This window comes from Rosa rugosa, chromosome 7, assembly GCF_958449725.1.
Source record: "Rosa rugosa chromosome 7, drRosRugo1.1, whole genome shotgun sequence".
In the NCBI taxonomy this organism is placed as follows: domain Eukaryota; kingdom Viridiplantae; phylum Streptophyta; class Magnoliopsida; order Rosales; family Rosaceae; genus Rosa; species Rosa rugosa.
This window is the reverse complement of record NC_084826.1, coordinates 32,727,224-32,747,188: the sequence shown is the minus strand read 5'-3', so window position 1 is coordinate 32,747,188 and position 19,965 is coordinate 32,727,224. Positions and strand designations below refer to the sequence as shown.

The 19,965-nt window shown below is 38.8% G+C and overlaps 1 protein-coding gene and 1 pseudogene across 1 annotated transcript; one reads left to right on the top strand and one right to left on the bottom strand.

Annotated features, from left to right (window-relative positions):
• The first annotated feature begins 1,442 nt into the window (after window positions 1-1,442).
• LOC133723192 (spliceosome-associated protein 130 A-like) lies at window positions 1,443-3,900 on the top strand (annotated as a pseudogene).
• Window positions 3,901-6,234: 2,334 nt separating this feature from the next.
• On the bottom strand, window positions 6,235-7,367 carry LOC133723510 (small ribosomal subunit protein eS17-like). The gene is made up of 2 exons (XM_062150356.1): window positions 7,210-7,367; window positions 6,235-6,863 (listed from the first exon to the last, which is right to left on the bottom strand). The coding sequence occupies exon 2, from the start codon at window positions 6,843-6,845 to the stop codon at window positions 6,423-6,425; it is 423 nt and encodes a 140-aa protein (XP_062006340.1). The 5' UTR covers window positions 6,846-6,863; window positions 7,210-7,367; the 3' UTR covers window positions 6,235-6,422.
• Between the last annotated feature and the right edge of the window lie 12,598 nt (window positions 7,368-19,965).

Genomic DNA, 19,965 nt, shown 5'->3' with positions numbered 1-19,965 from the left:
AATCCTTACTGGGCAGAAACCAAAAATAACAAACAGAACACCAGATTTTTGGTTACGCAGTGAAAACCTCAAATATGAGATTAAAAACACTGCGGGGCTCTTACTCTTGAGAACCCAAAATAAGAATTAGCTTATGATGAAGGATATGTTCTTTACAAACTTGAATAGCACTAGCTCGGCTACAATGATTAGACAAACACTAATAAGAAGTTTGTCTTTAGTCTTGAACTCCTTCTTCACTTGAACGATCACCAAATATCGCTCTTCTTTCTTCACAGCCTCTCTACTGATCTCAAGAGAATCTATGCATATGAGAAAGACGACCAAGAACACTTAAGCAAGGAACAAGTGTGTTTGACTCTTATGACCAAAACTCATATTCAACAAGCAAGACTCCAACTAATTCTTGCTTACATGGTCCTCTCTATGGCTGTATGTTTTTTCAATATATGAATAGATGTCGTGCAAAACACAATCAAACATATTTCTACCCTAATTCCACTTCTACAAGGAAACAATCTTTTGTGTTAAAGATAATAATCAAATAAGGACACCAAATCCTAACATACTTAGGAAATCAATAACAAAATTTGACACACAGAAAAATATCTTTAAATAAAGGATTAAATTCTGCTTATTACCCTGTACTTTCAGAGGTTCGTCAGTTCACTCCCTATACTTCTAATTTAATCAGAAAAGTCCTCGCACTCTTCAATTTCATCAAATTGATCCATTTCCTCATCTTTCCGTCAATTTCCACTGTTGAGGTGCTAACGTGTCCGGACGCCGTCTGATCTGTCAGATTTGTGGGACCTTTCCACATGTAAAATTCCCAAATTGCCCATAGACTATGAGAGTGAAAATGGGGTTCATCATGATTGCTACCAACTTCCATATCACTCTCACTAAAACCAAACCCACGGACCAAACACGGTTGCTTGGCCAGCAATTGCTGCTTCAACACCATCTTCCTCAGCGATTCGTCGCTGTGTTTCTTAACCACCGCCTTCCCATCCTCCACCCAGGTCAGGGTCTATGACGACATGAGGCTGCAGGGGTTATTACTCCGCGCGACATGTCGTAGATCGGGATGCTGCACCGTCGTCCACTCCATCGGAGATTTCTTTCACCTGCAAATCCAGCACCCGAGATCCTAGTCGTGATCGTGAATCGTTGACTGTGGAGAAAAGAATTGGATCAGAAAAAGGAGCGGAAGGATTTAGATCTTGATTGAATTTGAATAGAAGAAAATTGGAGTTACCTGAAGAGAAGTGAATTGTTGATCGTCGCTCAACTCTTCGGCTCTCTCTCGACCATGCGGAGGACGTCGTCGTTGGAGTTGACGCGTGGGCGGCACAGGAGCTCGATCCGGAGCTACTCTTTTACAAGTTCCCATGGAAACCAAAACAGATCAGCAACTTCACATTTTCTTCCTTCTATACATGGCTCATGGCCACAATTTACCCCTCATAGACATAGCCAGACTATTCGATTCACATGGTTCCAAATTCACCATTATAACCATCCCTCTCAATGCACCATTTATCTCCAAATTAATCCAATCAAGCAAAATTTTGGGTTTAGAAATTGACCTTCTTGTCATTAAATTTCCATCTATTGAAGTTGGGTTGCCTGAAGGAATTGAAAGTGCTAACTTGGCTACAACCCAAGAGATGAAGGAAAAGCTCTACAAAGCCAGCACTCTGCTTGCACCTCAGGTACAGCAGATTTTAGAACAATATCATCCTCACTGCCTTGTTGCAGACTGTTTATGTCATTGGGCTACAAATCTTGCTACCAAATTTGGGATTCCATGGCTCATCTTTCATGGAATTGGTTTTTTCACCTTGTGTGCTTCAATGAGTGTGATATACTCTACCATCCTCCCTTCATTCATCTGATTCAAGAAGAAGATGAAGATGAAGATAGCGTGAGGAAGAAGAAGAGATTGAGTGAATGGACGAGAATACCCCTTAAAGTTTGCCACCTGGCAAACGCCGTAACGGACAATAGTGTTCTAGGTACTAATGTTGGATTGACATTCAAACTTCAGGTACCAAAGTGATATTTTTTGAAGTTGAGGTACCAAAGTAACTAATGGGCTAAATATCAGGTACTACAATTCACAGAATTCTAATCAATAATTATACAATTTTTTTAATTTTAATTTTTTTTTTCATGGATCATTTTTCCTCACTTGATCCTGACGTTCAATGAGGCCAAGACTATTCTTTTCCTAATTTTTATTTTTATTTTTTATCTTCCACCTTAAACAAATTAAGCAGCCTGACTCTTTTTTTTTTTTTTTTTAGGTTCGTGTCTATTTTTTCAAATCATACTAAATCCATTTGCGCGTACTATCTTATAATTAATTGGTTTGTTACATAGTCAACCCATACTTGTTTAGCCATCCTTCTGCTAGAGTCGCCAAAGACCGAAGTCGTTTTTTTTTTTTTTTGCAAATCCTCGCACGTTCTACGCCAGCCTGACGTTTGGGCCGGCCTTTGGCCTCTCCGAAATTGTGGTTTGCTGCCAGACGAGTGTTTCAGTGCTAAGGCTCGATAGGGAGCGCTGTGCTCAAATGATTGGAGGGATTGATCGACATTAGATGACAGTGCGAATTCTGGTAGTTGACAGCGGTGGCGGGGCCTTGGAATGGTGGAGGCTGTGCTGCTGTGCGGAAGAAGGATGACTGAGTCTGCGTTGGACCACTCCTATTCGTCTTTGGGCTTGGGCTCTCCTTGTGGGGCTTCTATGGACTGTTATTGTTTTAGTTGGGTTTTACTTCTTATTTCCAATAATTCCCTACATCTTTGGAGAAAGCTATGCACTTTTGTGCACCCACTATGAGTTTTTATTTTTAGGCTTGTCATTTACAATGTTGTCTTCATAGTTTATAGGCTTGCTTTTTTAAGTGAGCACTGAATGTTCAATGAGTGGTACTATCTTATATGCCAACAGAAATTTGACGTTATGTTTGGCTGTAAAAAAAAATATAATTACTGTCAATTACTTTAAGGCCTCGTTTGAATCTAGGAAAGTAAGCATCGAGAAAAGAAAATTTCTTATCAATATGTGAAAGCATTTGTGAAAGCATTCAAATTTGTGTGAATGGTTTACCATTTGATAGACCTACTACTTATCAATCTGTGATATAATCTGGATTTGATATATCCCAATGATGAAAATTTTAGTAATCTAGTAGAGGAGATTAGAGGAGATAGTGCAGTTTCATGTTGGTGATGTGGTCAGCTGCTTGCAGAAGCATCTCTCATTCCAGGTGGTGGGGAGTTTTATGGGACAGTGATGATGGGTAGTTTGGGTGCATTGCTTGCTTTCATCACCCGTGATGATATTGATTTCTTTGCTCGCCTGGAGATGTATATGAGGCAAGAACATCCCCCCTTGTGTGGAAGAGATCACATGGCTTACAGATCAGCTTATTTTCCAGTTAAGGTAATTTAGTTGCTGTTTACTTCTACATTACCTTGACGTGTCTGGAGTTACTTTGACTTTTTGAGTATTTCAAATGTCCTATTTTACATGGATTTATGTTCTAATTTTAATTTGCTATGATTTATTTTGCAGGATGTTATTAATGGTGATCTATTTGAGCAGTATCTAACATTGCCCATGGATCTACAGAGGAAAATTGCAGATGAGTTGGACAGAATTTATAATCTGGATTAGATATATCCCAATGATGAAAGTTTTAGTAATCTGAGACACATGCATGAAATTACAATTGAAAGATTGGTGCTCCCTCTTTTGTTGGGATTGAGGAACCATTTTTGATTGTGTTTGTGCTGTCTAGGCCGAAATCAGGCATTCTGAGGGATTTGTTTTTTCTTCCTTTTTTCTCTGTTGCTGCCATTTTAGCCTTCATACCTGTATTTCCAGATATGTTGATCCTGACCCAAGAATTAAATGGTGAAAATACATCAGAGAGCTGATTGTTACATAGTAAGTAACAATTGTGTCAAGGCTACCAATTGATCCCTTTAAAATAAGGCTATATGACCTGAGAATTTGCTATTACAAAGATACAAAGTTTCTAATGCAGTGAGCTCAAAATGAGTAGGCGGGAATACCGCTGAGATTGTTGCCTTTTGATTTCATGTTCTGCAAGTTTAAACTGCAGGGGTATCAAATCATTTAGACCATTCCATACTGATGAGATTGTTGCCTTGTAAGTACATGTTCTGCTAGTATGAAACTGCACTTGGAATTAAACTATATATTCAAACCATTCCATACTACTGATTGTTGCCTTGTAAGTTCATGTTCTGCAAGTTTAAACTGTAGTTGGTGTTGGTGTTAAACCATTCAAACGATTCCATACTACTGAGATTGTTGCTTTGTAGGTTCATGCTGATAAGTTCTAAAGTTGCATCTTGGTTTGCTATGGACTGTGGTTGCTAGTTGCTACTTGTCGCCATCTAAGGTATAGGTCTGTCAGTCATGTTTGTGACGGAATGCTGCCGGAGCTGGTGCCTTGGTTTCTTTTTGAACAAGATTCCTTGCCATTAAGTGCATTGGTGGTCCTTATTCATTAGAGCCCTTCAAAGATACAAGACCTGCTTCTAACTAAACTATCCTGAGTGAGCAACTGATTTCCACCGTATATTTTGCTAGTTTTTCACCTATAGATGACCTGATCTATTTGCAGGCACAATCCCTATCCATGACCACTAGGACGTTACCATACCCAATATTGGATCCGTCCTGCTAACACCTATTCAGATACATAAGGTTGATGCTGGCGTACTGAGAAGCACACTAGAGGTTTTATTGACATAAACGAAATCATTCCAACTCTTTGTTTCCTTTAGGCCTTGTTCATCCTCTGCGCATTACTGCTTTAACATACTTTACCCAAATGGAGGAAGATTCCAATCTACATTGACCACAACTCCATGTATTAGAAACCTATTGGCCCCCTCATCGAAACGTTTTACCCATAAGTTAAAGTTAAAGCTTAAAATCAAAAACAGGAAGGCCATAAAGTGGCCATGAGAGATGCCCCTCCATCAGAACCAATGGAGGCAGGTGGGTTGTCATAAGCTTTCTTTAGGGATAAAATTTGACCAACGAGGAGCAATATTTGCAAAAAAGATGTTAGGCTACATGGCAGTCCCATGAAAAAAACGGCAATCCCACCAAGTAAAAAGATAGGGCTAAATACTAGTTAGTACCCTGTGGTTTAGGTCCAAAATCAATTCAGTCCCTGGACTTCTAATTTCATCAAAAACACCCCTGCAATTTCAATTTTGATCTAATAGGTCCAATTCGTTAATATTCTGTTATGGATTCAAGTTATAGTTAGATTATTTGTTGAAAAACTATTTATTTTTAATAGTATGACTCACTCCTAAATTGACTATGCAGACCACCTCGACACCATATCATAAAACATAGGCCATAGATGAGCCACATTAACAAGTTAAATAACTCAATTGTCGGAAAACTAACAAATTGGACCTATTAGATCAAAATTGAAAGTGCAGGGGTGTTTTTGATGAAATTGGAAGTTCAGGGACTGAATTGATTTTGGACCTAAACCACAGGGTAGTAATTTGTATTTAGCCCAAAAAGATACAAGGACGAAAATGGCTCACGTCAACTGCTTTTAGTTTAAACCCTTAGAAGCACTTGCAAAGTAGGGGTGAGACATCTCTCAACTGACATTAACGACATGAACTCTGAAAACAAATTACAATTTACTGCTCAAGGCCTAAATCAAGTACTTGATTGAGCCCAGACTTATATAGGTTCAAACCTAGCAACATGTTAATTTATGTTACGTAAGCGCTGAAACACAAATTGACTGCCACAACCTGGTAGACAGTAACTTCATTCACTAGGCAAAATGAGCACCAGAAGCAAAGCATCATGCACACACCATGCATGTGCAAAAAGATGAAGGTTAACAGAATAATCTAAAGATCAGGGTAGGAATTCTGGGGTGATACTACTGACTCTTAAATCTAGTACTAATAGTGTTGACAATATTGTAAATGACACAACACATCTGGGCCACTCATACAGAATTGGACTGCATAGACTTTTCTTTTTTTCTTTGTGTAAATTATCTAGCTAATATAACTGGTCAAGGACACAGACTAATCATGGCCTAACCACATCAGGATTGAAAAACCATGGACTGCAATAAGATCATGACATATACAAATACACACCTGCATATGATCCATATCAAAAGCAAAGCCAGCAACATTTGCATAACATCAAACATGTTGATTCCATTTCACAAACTAAAGTACCATCTTGCAAATTCAATATCAAGCGAACATTCAATTAAAATACAAAACAAGATCCATTTACCATATCACTACTACCAAATGCAAACTTGAATTAAGTAAACTTGCAGTTCCTGAAACCACAAGCATAAAGCTTCCATTACCTTAAAACCTCCTTCCCTGTGGACCACGTCCATATCCTTGGCTAGGAACCACAACCTGCGGCTCAGCTTCAGATACCCCAGGAATTTCAGACATGCCAAGAGAAGAAAGCATGTCCAGGGTCTCCTTATCAACCTTGATGTCATCAATCCTGATAGCAGACTCTTCAGGTACAAAGTCCATGCGACGCTCACGCTCTTCTTCCTGCAGTTTGAGTGAGATACCCCTAACAGGACCCTTTTGAATGCGCTTCATCAGGTGAGTGGAGAAGCCAGCAATCTTGTTCCTGAGCCTTTTTGAGGGTATGATGGCAACCTCTTCCAAGATCTTCTTGTTAGTGTGGAAGTCCAAGGTCATCTTAGAGTAGTACCTCTCAATCACCAGGCGTGAGGACTTCTTCACTGTCTTGGTGCGAACACGACCCATTTTGAATCCTTAACCTCCCTTACAATAACAAGAAAATACCAATCAATTTCAAGCTAAAACATTGCTCAACTGATGTAACCAACTGAACCTTAGCCTTCTAACTAAGAGGCTGAAGATAGCGAAACTAAGAAACAACAAATAAGGTCATGCGGCGGTTTCAAACTAAGCAGCAACCAGATTAGAGTGTTTAGCATATGAAATTTATTCTAAAACATTTGTTACAAAACTACCAGAACACAATCCATTCTCTCTTCCGGTGACGATTTTGAAGAATGACAACAGATAATGGAATAGCTCTTACAATATTCTACAATGGCAATGAAAAGAACGACAGGAAGTAAGAAAACTCTGAAAAATGACTTACTGTTGGGAACGTCGAGGGTGAAGAAGAAGCAGAGGAGGAGGCGGCAGCTGAATAGGTGAGAGTGTGCCTACTAGGGTTTCTTTTCTTATGTAGGCGCACGCTTTACTTCTGCATGGGTTACGGGCTGTGCACCCGACCCGATACCCTTTTTCTTTGTTTCTTAAAAGACAGCGTAAATACTTTCGGATTCCATCCTCGTGTTTTTTAGGATAACACCTCTCCATTGCCATTGTAGCGTACCGTGGACTTGCCTGCATCCAATATTATTAGAAAATTACTTATAAGTGTCACTTTGAGACTTTAATTAGTCATAAAGTCACCTAATTTTTCTTATACACATAAGGTCACTTGTATCTTCAAATGATTTCATCCAAGATGATTTTGCCCCTCCACCTATCAATCCCTCCCCTCCTTCTCCCTCTCCCTCTCCATCCCTCCCTCAAATAAGAGTATTGAAACTCAAAAAGCGGTGAGGGAGAGCAATTTTTGGCCCATGGCCTCGCTGATATTAAAATTCAATAATTAAGAATGAAATTCTGGAACCTTCCTCTTTCCTTTCAATAATTAAGTACGTAATGTGCACTTTAATTGTATGTACCTATGGTATATGTAGTTTTCTTTATTGATAAGGAAATAGAGTTTTCAGTAATGTAATGAAATTTATTATATCTGAAAAGCTACTACTTATAACTGTATATGGTAATTATTGGTAAGTTATAATATCAACATTTTAAAGGTCATGGGTTGTGGGGTGGGCTAAGGGTTTTTTTTTTTTTTTTCATAAAAAAAGAAGAAAGAAATTGTACCTAGTAGTAGGCTTGGGCATAAGTCAGGGCGGGTCGGTTTGAGGCCCAAACCGACTCCGACCCGATTCCATCGGTTTGGCCCATTTTCAGACCGACAACCGAAAGTTCTTGGGCTAGGCCGAATTTCCGGTTCGGCCTGGTTCGGTTGTGGACTGCACCGATTCAGTCTTGGCCCATTTTACGCAAGTGTACAACTGCTTTTCAGCTTTTGTATCTAGCCCATTTTTCTGGACCATTTTCAAGGCCCATTATTCATCAAAGATTTTACGTGATAAATTCTAAGCATTTTCAACAATTCTAAGCAATCAAACATCCAAACAAGAAACAATTTAAACTTCAAAAGATCAACAGATACAAGTCCATCAGTCCATCACCACTACTTAGTTACATTCCAAACTCCAAAGTCCCAAACTTGAAACATAACAAAGTTCGATTCCATCATCACTACTTAAGTACTTAGTTTCTAAGTTACATGCCAAAGTCCCATCAACAAGTGTCTTTTTAAGCAAATAAAATATAAAACAAAAGGAGAGTGCAGCTCCTAAACTTCACCCATCATTGATGACTCCATGCCATGTCTCCCACTCTCCATTAGAGATTTTCAGCAGGAAGGTCATCTACAGCACATGATACCCCTGAATCTACAAGATTTCCCAAATCGGACAGTCATAATTCAACATTTGAATGAACTTCATGTCAACATACAAAATCAAGAAATCAAAGAAATTAAAAGTTACACAAACTAACATAAAAATGTACTTGCTTCCATCTTTTCCAATTCAGAGTACTGCTCCATTTCATCCCTAGTAGGCTCTTTGAACAACGGCTTACTGGTAGCCCTCAACCAGTCATTTGAAGAAACAAGGGCCTCGACCATTTTAGGGGTCAAACTTGACCTAAATGGATCCACAATCTGCTTTCCAAGATTGAATGCGCTTTCGGAAGCTATTGTTGATGCAGGTACAGCCAAAACATCTCTCACAATCTGCGACAGAATTGGAAATCTTGCAGCATTTTCTTTCCACTATTCTAACAGCTGAAAGCTTTGATTTGCAGGGTCTTCGGATGGCTCCAGCAGGTATTTATCAACCTCATTCTTGATCTCGACAACATCCTTTTGTTGCCTAAGCTTCATGAACTCAATCATGCTTGCTGCATGGCTGTCCTCTTCCACAGTACTTGCATTTGCAGCGTCAAACCTAGGCTGAGTTGAAGAGAACAATGCTTGTGCTGCCTCCAGATCATTTTCTGCATACTCAACGAAGAGCTGCAAAAACATGCTCTTCACTTCATTCACCATCACAGTCACCATGGAAATGTCTTGCTGCAGTTTTGGAAAAAAAATAGTCCACGTACAACAGCTTGTACCTAAAAACAAAAAATTGAAAATCAAAATTGCAGCAATGTTCCAGAATGTGCAGAAAACAGAAATTAAGGTGCAGCTTTTTAATACCAAGCAGAAGTACCTTGGATCCAAAACAACAGCTACCAAAAGTATCTTGTTCAACTCCTCAAGCCTCCCCCAATATTTGTCAAACTTTTTCTTCATTGAATTCCCGATGCTCACCATCAATGCATCATCACCTTGTCAAAACAGAAATCATGCACTGTTACATTTAGAAAAAAAAGAAAACTGACAAGTAAAAAAAAAACAGAATTTGTGCAATGATATTTACCTTTAGTACACTTGTCCAACTCTCCAATGATGGTGCACATCCAAAGCAATGGTTGGTTTGCAGTCACAACTTGTGTCCCACTAGACGTAAGTGTTGCCTCGTAAAATATCTTCAAGAACTTGACCTGCCTCGCAGCTTTCTCCCAATCAAGACCAATTGGAGGTCCAGCTCTCTTCTTCCCAGCAACCCTCTCATTGAAATAGGATTCAAACTGTGAATCCTCATCCTCCATCCTAAGAAAAGCTTTCCGATACTTGATTGCTATGTCTGGCATGAAATAAGTCGAGTTCCATCTAGTGCACACATCTAAAGGCACTATCCCCTCCCTTATGGTCAATTTTTTCTTGGGCAGCACACTTTCGAAACTTCTCTAGCCTAGCTGGACTTGACCTAATGTACTTTACGCAGTTTCTAATCCCCTCAATTGAAGAATCAGGCTCATCCATCCCATCCTTAACTATTAAGTTAAGGATGTGGCAGCAGCACCTCAAATGTAGAAACTGCCCACTCAAGACCAACTCTTTCCAATTTCCGATCTTTTCTCTCATGTAATCTAAAGCCACTTGATTAGGAGAAGCATTATCCACCACAATACTGAAAATTTTCTCTATTCCCCACCCAATTAAACAAGTCTCCACTAGCTGCCCTATTGTTTTGCCCCTATGGTTTGGTATCACACAGAAATTAAGGATTCTTTTGTGCAGAACCCATTCATCATCAATGAAGTGGGCTGTGAGAACCATATAGTTGATATTTTGGACCGAAGTCCAAGTATCAGTGGTTAAGGACACTCTTTGACCATAAGTGGCTAAAATATTTTTGATCCTAGTCTTCTCCGACAGATGCAGATCTCATATGTCACGCCCCTGATTTTTAAAACAAATAAAAATCGATATATAATCCCATAATTATACAAGCGTGATGATTCAGCCATCAATACAAATACCTGGAAAACATTTTCCCTTTAAACCAAGTACATATTGATGCCCTGAAAACCCACCCTGTCAATATTGACCCGCTCCACAGAGTCATATATTACAAATGCTTACGAATTAAATTGTCAACAACAAAATAAAACGTAAATGCTCCTCAGAGCTAACTACACAACAGAAGTCTTTATCAACGGTAAAGTCACAAAAATGGCTTCCTACCATACAGCTGCAAATGCGCTACCTCAGCATCAACCACGATTATCCTGACCTGCAGGATTAACCCCTACACAGTTTGAATGGTGCACCGGGTTGCCACACAACAAACCCGGTAAGCTTTTGCAAGCTCGTATGAGTAACTCAAAACACACACACACAACTTGCCCTACGAGGAAACCCATCAACTCGTAAAAAGGAACGCACACCCTGTTTTCCCAAAACAACACGTTTCTTTTCCTAAAATATTACAACACAATCACCCCGTGACAAAAATCATATGAATTGAAACTCTGACAATTCAATATGCATTTCCCCAAAATCACAACAAAAGTCACACCGTGACAAAATCATATAAATTGAAACTCTGACAATTTAAATATGATACACAAGTCCTCCCCGGACAATTGAAAGAAAAAATCCCTGAAAACTTCCTTTTAAAAACACGTACTCATGAGCATCGAATAGCTCCCCGCTATCCCCCATGATGTAAAATCACAACAAAAGTCACACCGTGACAAAATCATATAAATTGAAACTCTAAAAATTTAAATATGATACACAAGTCTTCCCCAGACAATTAAAAGAAAGAATCCCCGAAACTCCCTTTTAAAAACACGTACTCATGAGCATCGAATAGCTCCCCGCTATCCCCTATGATGTAAAATGGCAACAGACTAGAGCTCTAACTGATCGTATCCACAAACCCGGCCAAAGGCGTGAAGTCCCGATATATTTGCCTGAGGTCACTACCAGCAACCCCGAATCCTCAGACCTCCCCGGTCGTCAGATCAAAACATTTCAAAGCGGTCACTCAGGACCAAAAGTTACTCGACTCTCAAAAGGAGATGTCACCCCGTGACCTCCGATCATCAGACCTCCCCGGTCGTCAAATCAAAACATTAAGCAAGTCGCTCTGGACCCAAAATGTTAAATCAAATCAAAAGGAGAAATCACCACTTGTGACTCTCAGATCTTCCGACCCCCGGTCGTTAGATCAAAACATTAAGCAACTCACACAAAATCTTGACACTTTCCAAACAATAGAAATTCCTAATTCCTAAAACAATGTTTCCCGAAAAGTCAAGCCCCAAACAATAGAATGAAACCCATCAATCCCTATTGCTTAATTCATCCACCAACCCATAAGAAAATACATATTTCACGTAAATATATATATACATGGACATTCACTCAGGAATACCACTAATACCAACTATAGTTTGCAGTTAACTAAATAACTCTCAAAACAATAAAGGTAACTTCGTTCATAAATGAACATTGTGAGATACTCACCTCGAAATTCCCGCTGCGTCTTCACACCACTAGACTACTTACTAAAATGCCCTCTGTCAATCATCTAAGGAAGTACAGCCTTGATTCAGTCAACGAATCACAATTAAATAAAGTTCGAATCCCCAAATCGAACTAAAATCCCCAAAGTGGCGCCAATCAAGGCGAAACCACATGCGAGACCTCCCAAAGTCTCCGGAATACTTCCACGATCGATGTGACAAAACCACAAGTCGATCGGACGCTCAAATCCTCAAGGATCAAATCATCAAACGGTCCGAAACCGTAAAAACCCTAACATGCTCATACGATCTCCAAAAATTACGTATTGTATATCAAAATGCTCGTATCGACGAGTAGATCGATCGACGAGTAGATCGAACTCAGGAACAGAAACTATCCCTGAGGTGGCCGGAAACCACCGGAAAACACCATCACAGTGGCGGCACCGCCGCCGGCCCAAAGTCAGAATTTGACAAAACTCTCAACACCAAAGTTCTCCTTCCTAACTCCAATTACAACTTTCATAACTACATCAAAGTCCAATTATAAACGAATCGATCGAATTTTACCTTAGAACAAATCAGCTCGATTGAAACCCTAAAATTTCAAATCCAAAATTCGACCTCCACACTTTGAATCGATGCAAGCCACCTTGTGGAAAGCATCCACGTCCTCCCAGCTCCAAAAGCCCTCAAGAATCACCAGCAAAGGTGGCCGGAATCTCCAGTTCTGACGAAGGCGATTTCGTCCCCGACGTGGCTTCTTCTTGGCCTTGCAGCGTCCACCACAGCTCGAATCATGAAGAATCACTTCCGCACACGTGTAGAGGAGGTTGAGGCGAAGAAAGCCCACTTGGAATCGCGTTCGATGGTGGCGTAGGAGGAAGAACGAAGCCGGCGAAATAGAGAGCTGCGCGCGGGCTCGGGACAGAGGAGAGAGAAATTATTTCCGAAAATGGAAAATCTGACTTTTCTGATATTTTTCCGGAAAAATCTCATATATACCAAAATGGAAACTTTTTCCGACAGCTTAAACTTCTTCATACGAACTCCGATTTCCAGGTTCCACATATCCACAAACTCGTATCGACGCACTCTACGACTTTCGTGAAGGAAGTTTTCAGAGATACCCAACGAATAAAAAGTCAACCCTTGCGCCCCCCCCCCCCCCCTAAAATGTCGCTTCCTGAATAATTATTTGCCCGAAACACTTCCGCTCCATCCACGAGCCACGAAATCGTCCGATAATCACTAATTTAAATTCCTGAAAATCCTTGAAAAATAAATACGAATTTCCGGGGCATCACACCATTTATCCCTAGCAATTGTCCTGCGGGACAATAGCTTAAACTGTTGCTGCACACTCTTCATGAAATCAATGAATCCCTGCCCCTCAACAAAGCTAAAGGGCAGTTCATCCCTAATTACCATCCTAGCACAAGCTACCCTAGCAACATCCGGATCAAAAACCCTTGCAACTAGCTTCCCCCCATTATCTACCGAATCAAAAACTAGGTTTTTCTATTTTTTTTTTACAGGTATATAAAGGGGACACTTCTTACACTGATAAAGCATGTGAATTCTCATCGAACTCGTGCCATTTGACTTTGTGTGGCAGTAGTATGTCTGCGGATAGTAGTTTCATTTTGCTCTCGGCTTCACCAACTTTGAACCGTCAGGATTGAGCAACTGCGTGAAATGCTCCCATGCCACGCTCTTGTTCTTCCTCTTTGTAGCAGACTGAACTAGAGGCTCTAGAGCAGGGGTGGCAGCAGTAGAAGGTGGAACCGTGGCACTGGATGCAGAGGTTGCAGCATTGGTTCCAATGCTGCTTCCAGTGATCTCAGTCCCGGCTCCTTGATTTGGAATCGATGAATCATCCATCAGCTATCCTGCATCATGAACCCAAAATATTATCAATTTCAAAAAGAATAAATAAACTACAGTCAGTTTATCAATAACCACATATTATCAACCCAACATATTATCTCACCATCAGTTTCTCATATCTCAATTACCATAAAACCCTTCTGAAACCCAGAGTCTTAAACCCACATCACAAATCAGTGAGATCAGCATATCACAGTTTACCGCAGAATCACAAAACCACATATCATCAACCAAACAAGTATCATAGTTTATCACCCAATCGCAGATCATAAAACCGTTTAACAAAAGCCCTAATTCAAAATTTTAAAACACAGATTACAAACCCACAAACAGTGAAACTTCAAACCCTAATCCCAAAACGGCAACATATTAACAATCAAACTATGAACACACACACACACAATACTGACAATAGTGTTCGAGATCCCTACATCAGAAAATCAAGACACAAAATCAAAAAATTTAAATGAAAAGAGAGGGGCCGACCTGATCTGGAAGAGAGGGAGAGTGAACGGCGAGAGCGAGAGGTTTTGGGCTTTTAGAGAAGAAGAGGTGATCGATGTTGAATAAGTTGATCGTTGGAATGAGAGCGGCGGAGAGTGAGTATTTGAGAAGTGCTTAGGAAATGAGAGAGACTGAGAGAGAGAGAGAGGCGGAAATGAGGTCGCTCGATTAGGTGTCTAGGGTTTTCTAAGGTCGAGTGATCTGGTGTGGTGTAGTCTACTCAGCCCTTGTGTTCCACCAGTCATCTGAAGACATGTATAAAAAAAATATATATAAATAATTAAAATATATTTATTCAAATATCGGTTCGGTCCGGTTCAAACCGGTCGGTCCAAGATTCAAAACTGAGCCCGACCCGGTTCACACTCGGTTCGGTCAACTTTCGGTCACAAAGTCATCAATTCGGTTACCGAACAGGAAAACCAGCTCGGTTCAGTCGGTTTTCAGCCTCAATTCGGTTTTTGTCCACCCCTACCTAGTAGATTAGAGTTTTCCAAACGGCTTCAATGTTTTGCACTGCCAAAGGCTTTTATACTATTTGGGTTACTCCTGGATTCATGTTGAATAGTGCCCTGATTTTTGCTTTAAGTGCTGTGCTTTCTTGTTTGAATAGTAAAATCCAACATGTTGTCCCAACCTGTAGATAGCACATATTGAATCTGATGTAGAATTTCTATCTAAAACTGATGTAAAATTTGTCTGAGACGGGAGATTGCATCAAGTCTTTCTGCTCAAGTTAAAAAGTCTGATGTCGAGGAAATTACAAGCTTCTATCAGCAATATTTTGATCATTATGTTAAAGTTGTTCAAGAGGAGCAAGTAGACAGGTATGGATATCATCATCCTTTTGCATTTCCCCTAACTGATTTTCCTGTTACATTTATAAATAATAAATATTAGAGCTCATAGCATTTGGGTATTGTTTCTCAACTAGTACATTTATTCCAAATTCTCAACAGGGTTGAAGTGAGTAAAGCCTATAATACACTTAACCATCTTTTTAAAGAACTTTGCAGGGTTTATAGGTCAAAGAAAGGTGAGGAAGTTGCTCCTGACGTTAGTTTCAATCTTCAAACCTTCTAAAGATGAAGGGGTGTTCTATGTGATTGTGAATTACTATGGGTTAAAGGCATCACCCTCAGATTTTCTATTTGATGATGTATTAGAAAAATTTGTATTTGGGATTGTACATACAATTGAAAAAAAAAAAGTGCTTCTTTTATTTCCTTTGATTTCTCTCATCATAGTATAAATTGCTATTGTTGGACTTGGTGATAGTAGTTGAATATAAACAACTTTGGTATTACTATTGTCCAGGCATGTATTATGTGTGAAATCTTAGTACATTGCGAATTGAATATCAATAGCATGTCATAAATGTTTTGAAAAAGCTAACAACAAAAGCTACTAATTGTGTTTGAAAGTGCTACTAGCATAATTTTGAAAAACTACTATCACTGTCAAACAAACCCACTACATTTTTGTTAGATACTCTGTGTTCATGTTAAAACTAGAAACTAGTAATCCAGTTGATAGAGTTTTCGATTCATGTGTTTTCATTCACACATGTCTACTGATCTATGTCATATCTTTGTTCTTCAAAACAAAAGTTCATTTTTTGCTGCAGTTAGTAGCTCTCTATAAATGTTGCAGTGACTTTTCAACACAGTGATAGTAGCTTTCTATGCCTATGTTAGTATTTTTTTGAGTTGATGTCAGTAGCTTTTCTATTTTCATTTTGATTGATTTTAAGTCAGTAGCTCTCCATAACTATTATAATGGTTTTTCAAGACAGTGATAATAGCTTGCTCTACCCAAGCTAGTATCTTTTCAAGCTTATTTCAGTAGCTTTTTTGTTTTCATTTTGATTGATTGTTGTGTTATGCCAATAGCTTATCAAATTGGAAAATCAAGATTTTGTATGAAATTTAGTTTTCTTTTTGTTGTGATTTCGTATCTCTTGCATTTATTGTTTGAGATTTGTGTCACACTATTAAGATGAACAATCAGCTAGCTTTGTTACAATCAGTATCTATGTCAGTAGCTTTTTATTACTGATCAAGTAGCTTTGTACATGTGTCTTAATAGCTTTCTAAATCTATGTCGGTAGCTTTTAGATTGCTTGTTTTTAATTATCTAGTTGATAAAGAGTGCCAATTATGATGCAGTAGCATGCTGCTGTTTTTAGTTTGCAATTCAAATACTGATATTTTGTAGTATCTTTACTCTTATAGAATTCTTCCCCTTTGCATTTGCAGTAGTAGATTCTGAAAATCATGTGAATTGGACAGTGAAGCCTTTATTGACCAAGAGATCATCTGGCCAACCAAGAAATGTTGAAATGAAGTTAGATGTTGAAGGTGGCAAAAGTATCTCTATGGTTAGCGTAGTGTGGTAGAGCTTGACAACAAGAAACATCAATTAATGGTGACCATTTGAAAAATGATAGTAGCATTACAACATTAACAGTAACTTTCTACAACTATTGTAATAGATATTCACAACTATGGTAGTAGCTTTTTACATAGTTATATCATTGAACCCTGCATACTTTATGTATCATTGAATTTGTTTTCTTTTCACGATTGTAGTAGCATTTTCATTTAGTTGTATCTTTTACATTTCCATAGCTTTCTTAGTCTTTAATTAGGAGTAGCTTTTATTCTGCTTGGTAGTAGCTTTTGTTATGCTTGGTTATTGCTTTTGGCGTTGATTAGAGTAACTTTTGGTGATGGTGAGAGTAGCTTTTGTTACTGGTGAGAGTAACTTTTTGGTGTTGGTGACATAGCATTTGCTGCTGTTGAGAGTAGCTTTTAGTGTTGATGACAATAACTTTTGTTTTGGGGATAATAGCTTTTGTTTTAGCCTTTTAGGCAGCGTAGCATTTGTTGGTAACAGTAGCTTTTGTTGCTGGTGATAGTAGCTTTTGTGACCTCGCCGAAGGTCGCCGGAAATGTCACAAAAGTACATTTTGTTGCTAGTGACAATAGGTTTTGGTGTTAATGACAGTAGTTTTTGTGGTCGCCAAAGACCTCGAGTTCACCGGAGGTCGTTGGAGACCCCGCCAGAGTTGGTCGGAAACCTCGCAAGAGAGGAGAGAGAGAATGATTGTTGACTTTTTACTCTAGTTGGATTTACGTAAATACGTTGGTTTTATATCCAAAATTTAATACAATTTTTAATCTAGTGGCCTTATGAGAGAAAACAATAGTTGGTGGCCCTATGACTAAAAAAAAATTCAAAAATGTCCTTATATGTAATTGGTGTCATTCTTTATAACTATCATATATCTCTCGAGTCTCAGTCAATCTTTACAATTATCATTTCTCTTCTCTCTCTCTCTCCCTCTCCCCCCAATTTCTCTCTTCTTCTCCAGACGTCATCCAATTTCTTTCTCAACTCTTCAAGATATAAAAGTTCACACCATTTGTTTGCAATTGAATTAGACCAATTTCAATCCCTTTAACTAATTTTTTACTTCTCTTTCAGACCAATTCCTACAAATTCCAAATCAGAATAAACCTCGTTGTCAATGCAAAGGCGCTGCAACTCCTGGCCACCAAGATATGTACCTCTTAGCGGAAGAAGATGAAGAGTCTGTTACTCAAGACCGCAACAGCTCCTACAAAACCACCAAGATGACCGTCTTGTGGGCTTGGGTTAATTGGTATAGGTTAAACCGATTTGAAAAAACAAAACCGAACTCAACATTAGTTAAAACGATAGTCAGTTATGAGAATATATAAACAAATCTGGACCAGGCAAAAAAACCTCCCCGATGGCACCGAGTCCAGCCCTAGGTACAATGGAGGCCACATAATTCAGCGGAAGAAAAAGAGTTCATAAAACATGGTGAAAAATACTAAATAGAAACTCTAAAAATTATAGCTTTTCTCCAACAAGTATAAAAAAGCTAGAATAATTTGACAAAGTAAAACAACAACCTAATCTCTCTCTCCTAAAACTAAAAACTAAACTAGAGAGCAAGAGGCTTCCTCTATGATCAAGAATTAATGGATCACCACTAAAAAAACCCTAAAGGGAGCTACTCAGAAAGAAACAAGAGTCGTTTCATTTTTCTTTTTTTTCCTTTTACTACATGCTCTATGTAATTAATAGGCATTCAATGAGTGCTGAGTACATAAGATTATTTCACCAACCTTCACACTTACTTTCTCATGTAGACAAATTCTTCTTGGAAGGCAATGCCTAAACCTTTCTGCTTGTTTGTTCAAGAAAAGAAAAGATTTTGATGCTTACGATCTTATATGTTCTTTTATTTTATTTGCTACTTACCGTAATCAATTGCTAATATCTACCGGGCGTAGAACCCCAAAACCCAGGTTCGAATTCCGTCAACGTTGATTGGAGTTTAAATTCTAATCTATTCTTGATGGCCAGGGGAAGAAAACATATTGACATGACCCTCCGTGCACGGGTTAGTCTCTGAGTCTACAAGCCTTCCAGGATACCGTTTTATCTAGATCAAAAAAAAAAAAAAATCCTCGTATCTACCGGTAGCGAATTTATTAACCTCTTTTACACTATCTTTCTTGCTTGATTGTGTTCAAGTTTTCTCTAATTTCTCTCATTTTTTGCGGATAATATCATTAGGTTGGAAAAATGGGTTCTGTTTTATTTTCGATTTTACACTCCTGTTGACTTGGATACACATTTACGCAAGCGTACGTATCGTTGTCAAGATAGGGAAGTATTAAGCCCAAAGTTTATCGTACCACGGGGATTAGTGGCTAACCCACAATCCTTGGGTAGTCGGAACTAAAGTCACAAGCAAATAAAGAAAAGTAAAATAAATAAAAAGGCTAATCTAAGGCACCAAGCCTTAGCAATGCTCGGCTTTGGTTTTCACCAAAGCCTAATCAAAACTAAAAGCCTAGTGATGGCTATTTACAATGAGGTAGAAATTGTCATTAAACATTGTGATTTAATTTTCTAAAAAGACTAAGTCAAAAACTAAATTAACAACAACAATTAAAAACAAAGAAAATAAAAATAAAAGAGAGATAGGTTTGGGTACTAGGGATCACTCTCTAGCAATTTCTGTCACGCCCCGGATTTTGAATGATAAATTCAAATCCGAAACCTGAATAATTACAATTACAAAAAAACCAAATCTCGAAACTTCGAGTTCATTATTACAATTCACTCTCACAATATATTATAAAGCTCAAATGAGCATAACACACCTCACAACTTACAATTGTTGTAAAACTCTAACAATTGCTCTAACCGCACGATCACCGTCCTGGTTCTCCTGTCCTGTAGGATTACCCGCTACACAATTTGAATAGTGTACCGGGAGTTGCAACAACACAAAACCCGGTAAGCTTTTTACAGCCAGTATGAGTAAACAAGAAAGAACTGTTGATTTATTAGATTTCAAGACTACCACAAACCCACGTTACTTTCTCACTCTCAT

What these genes read in the sequence shown, in the direction of transcription:
- LOC133723510 (XM_062150356.1), bottom strand. Translation starts at nt 6,845, where the DNA reads ATGGGTCGTGTTCGCACCAAGACAGTGAAGAAGTCCTCACGCCTGGTG.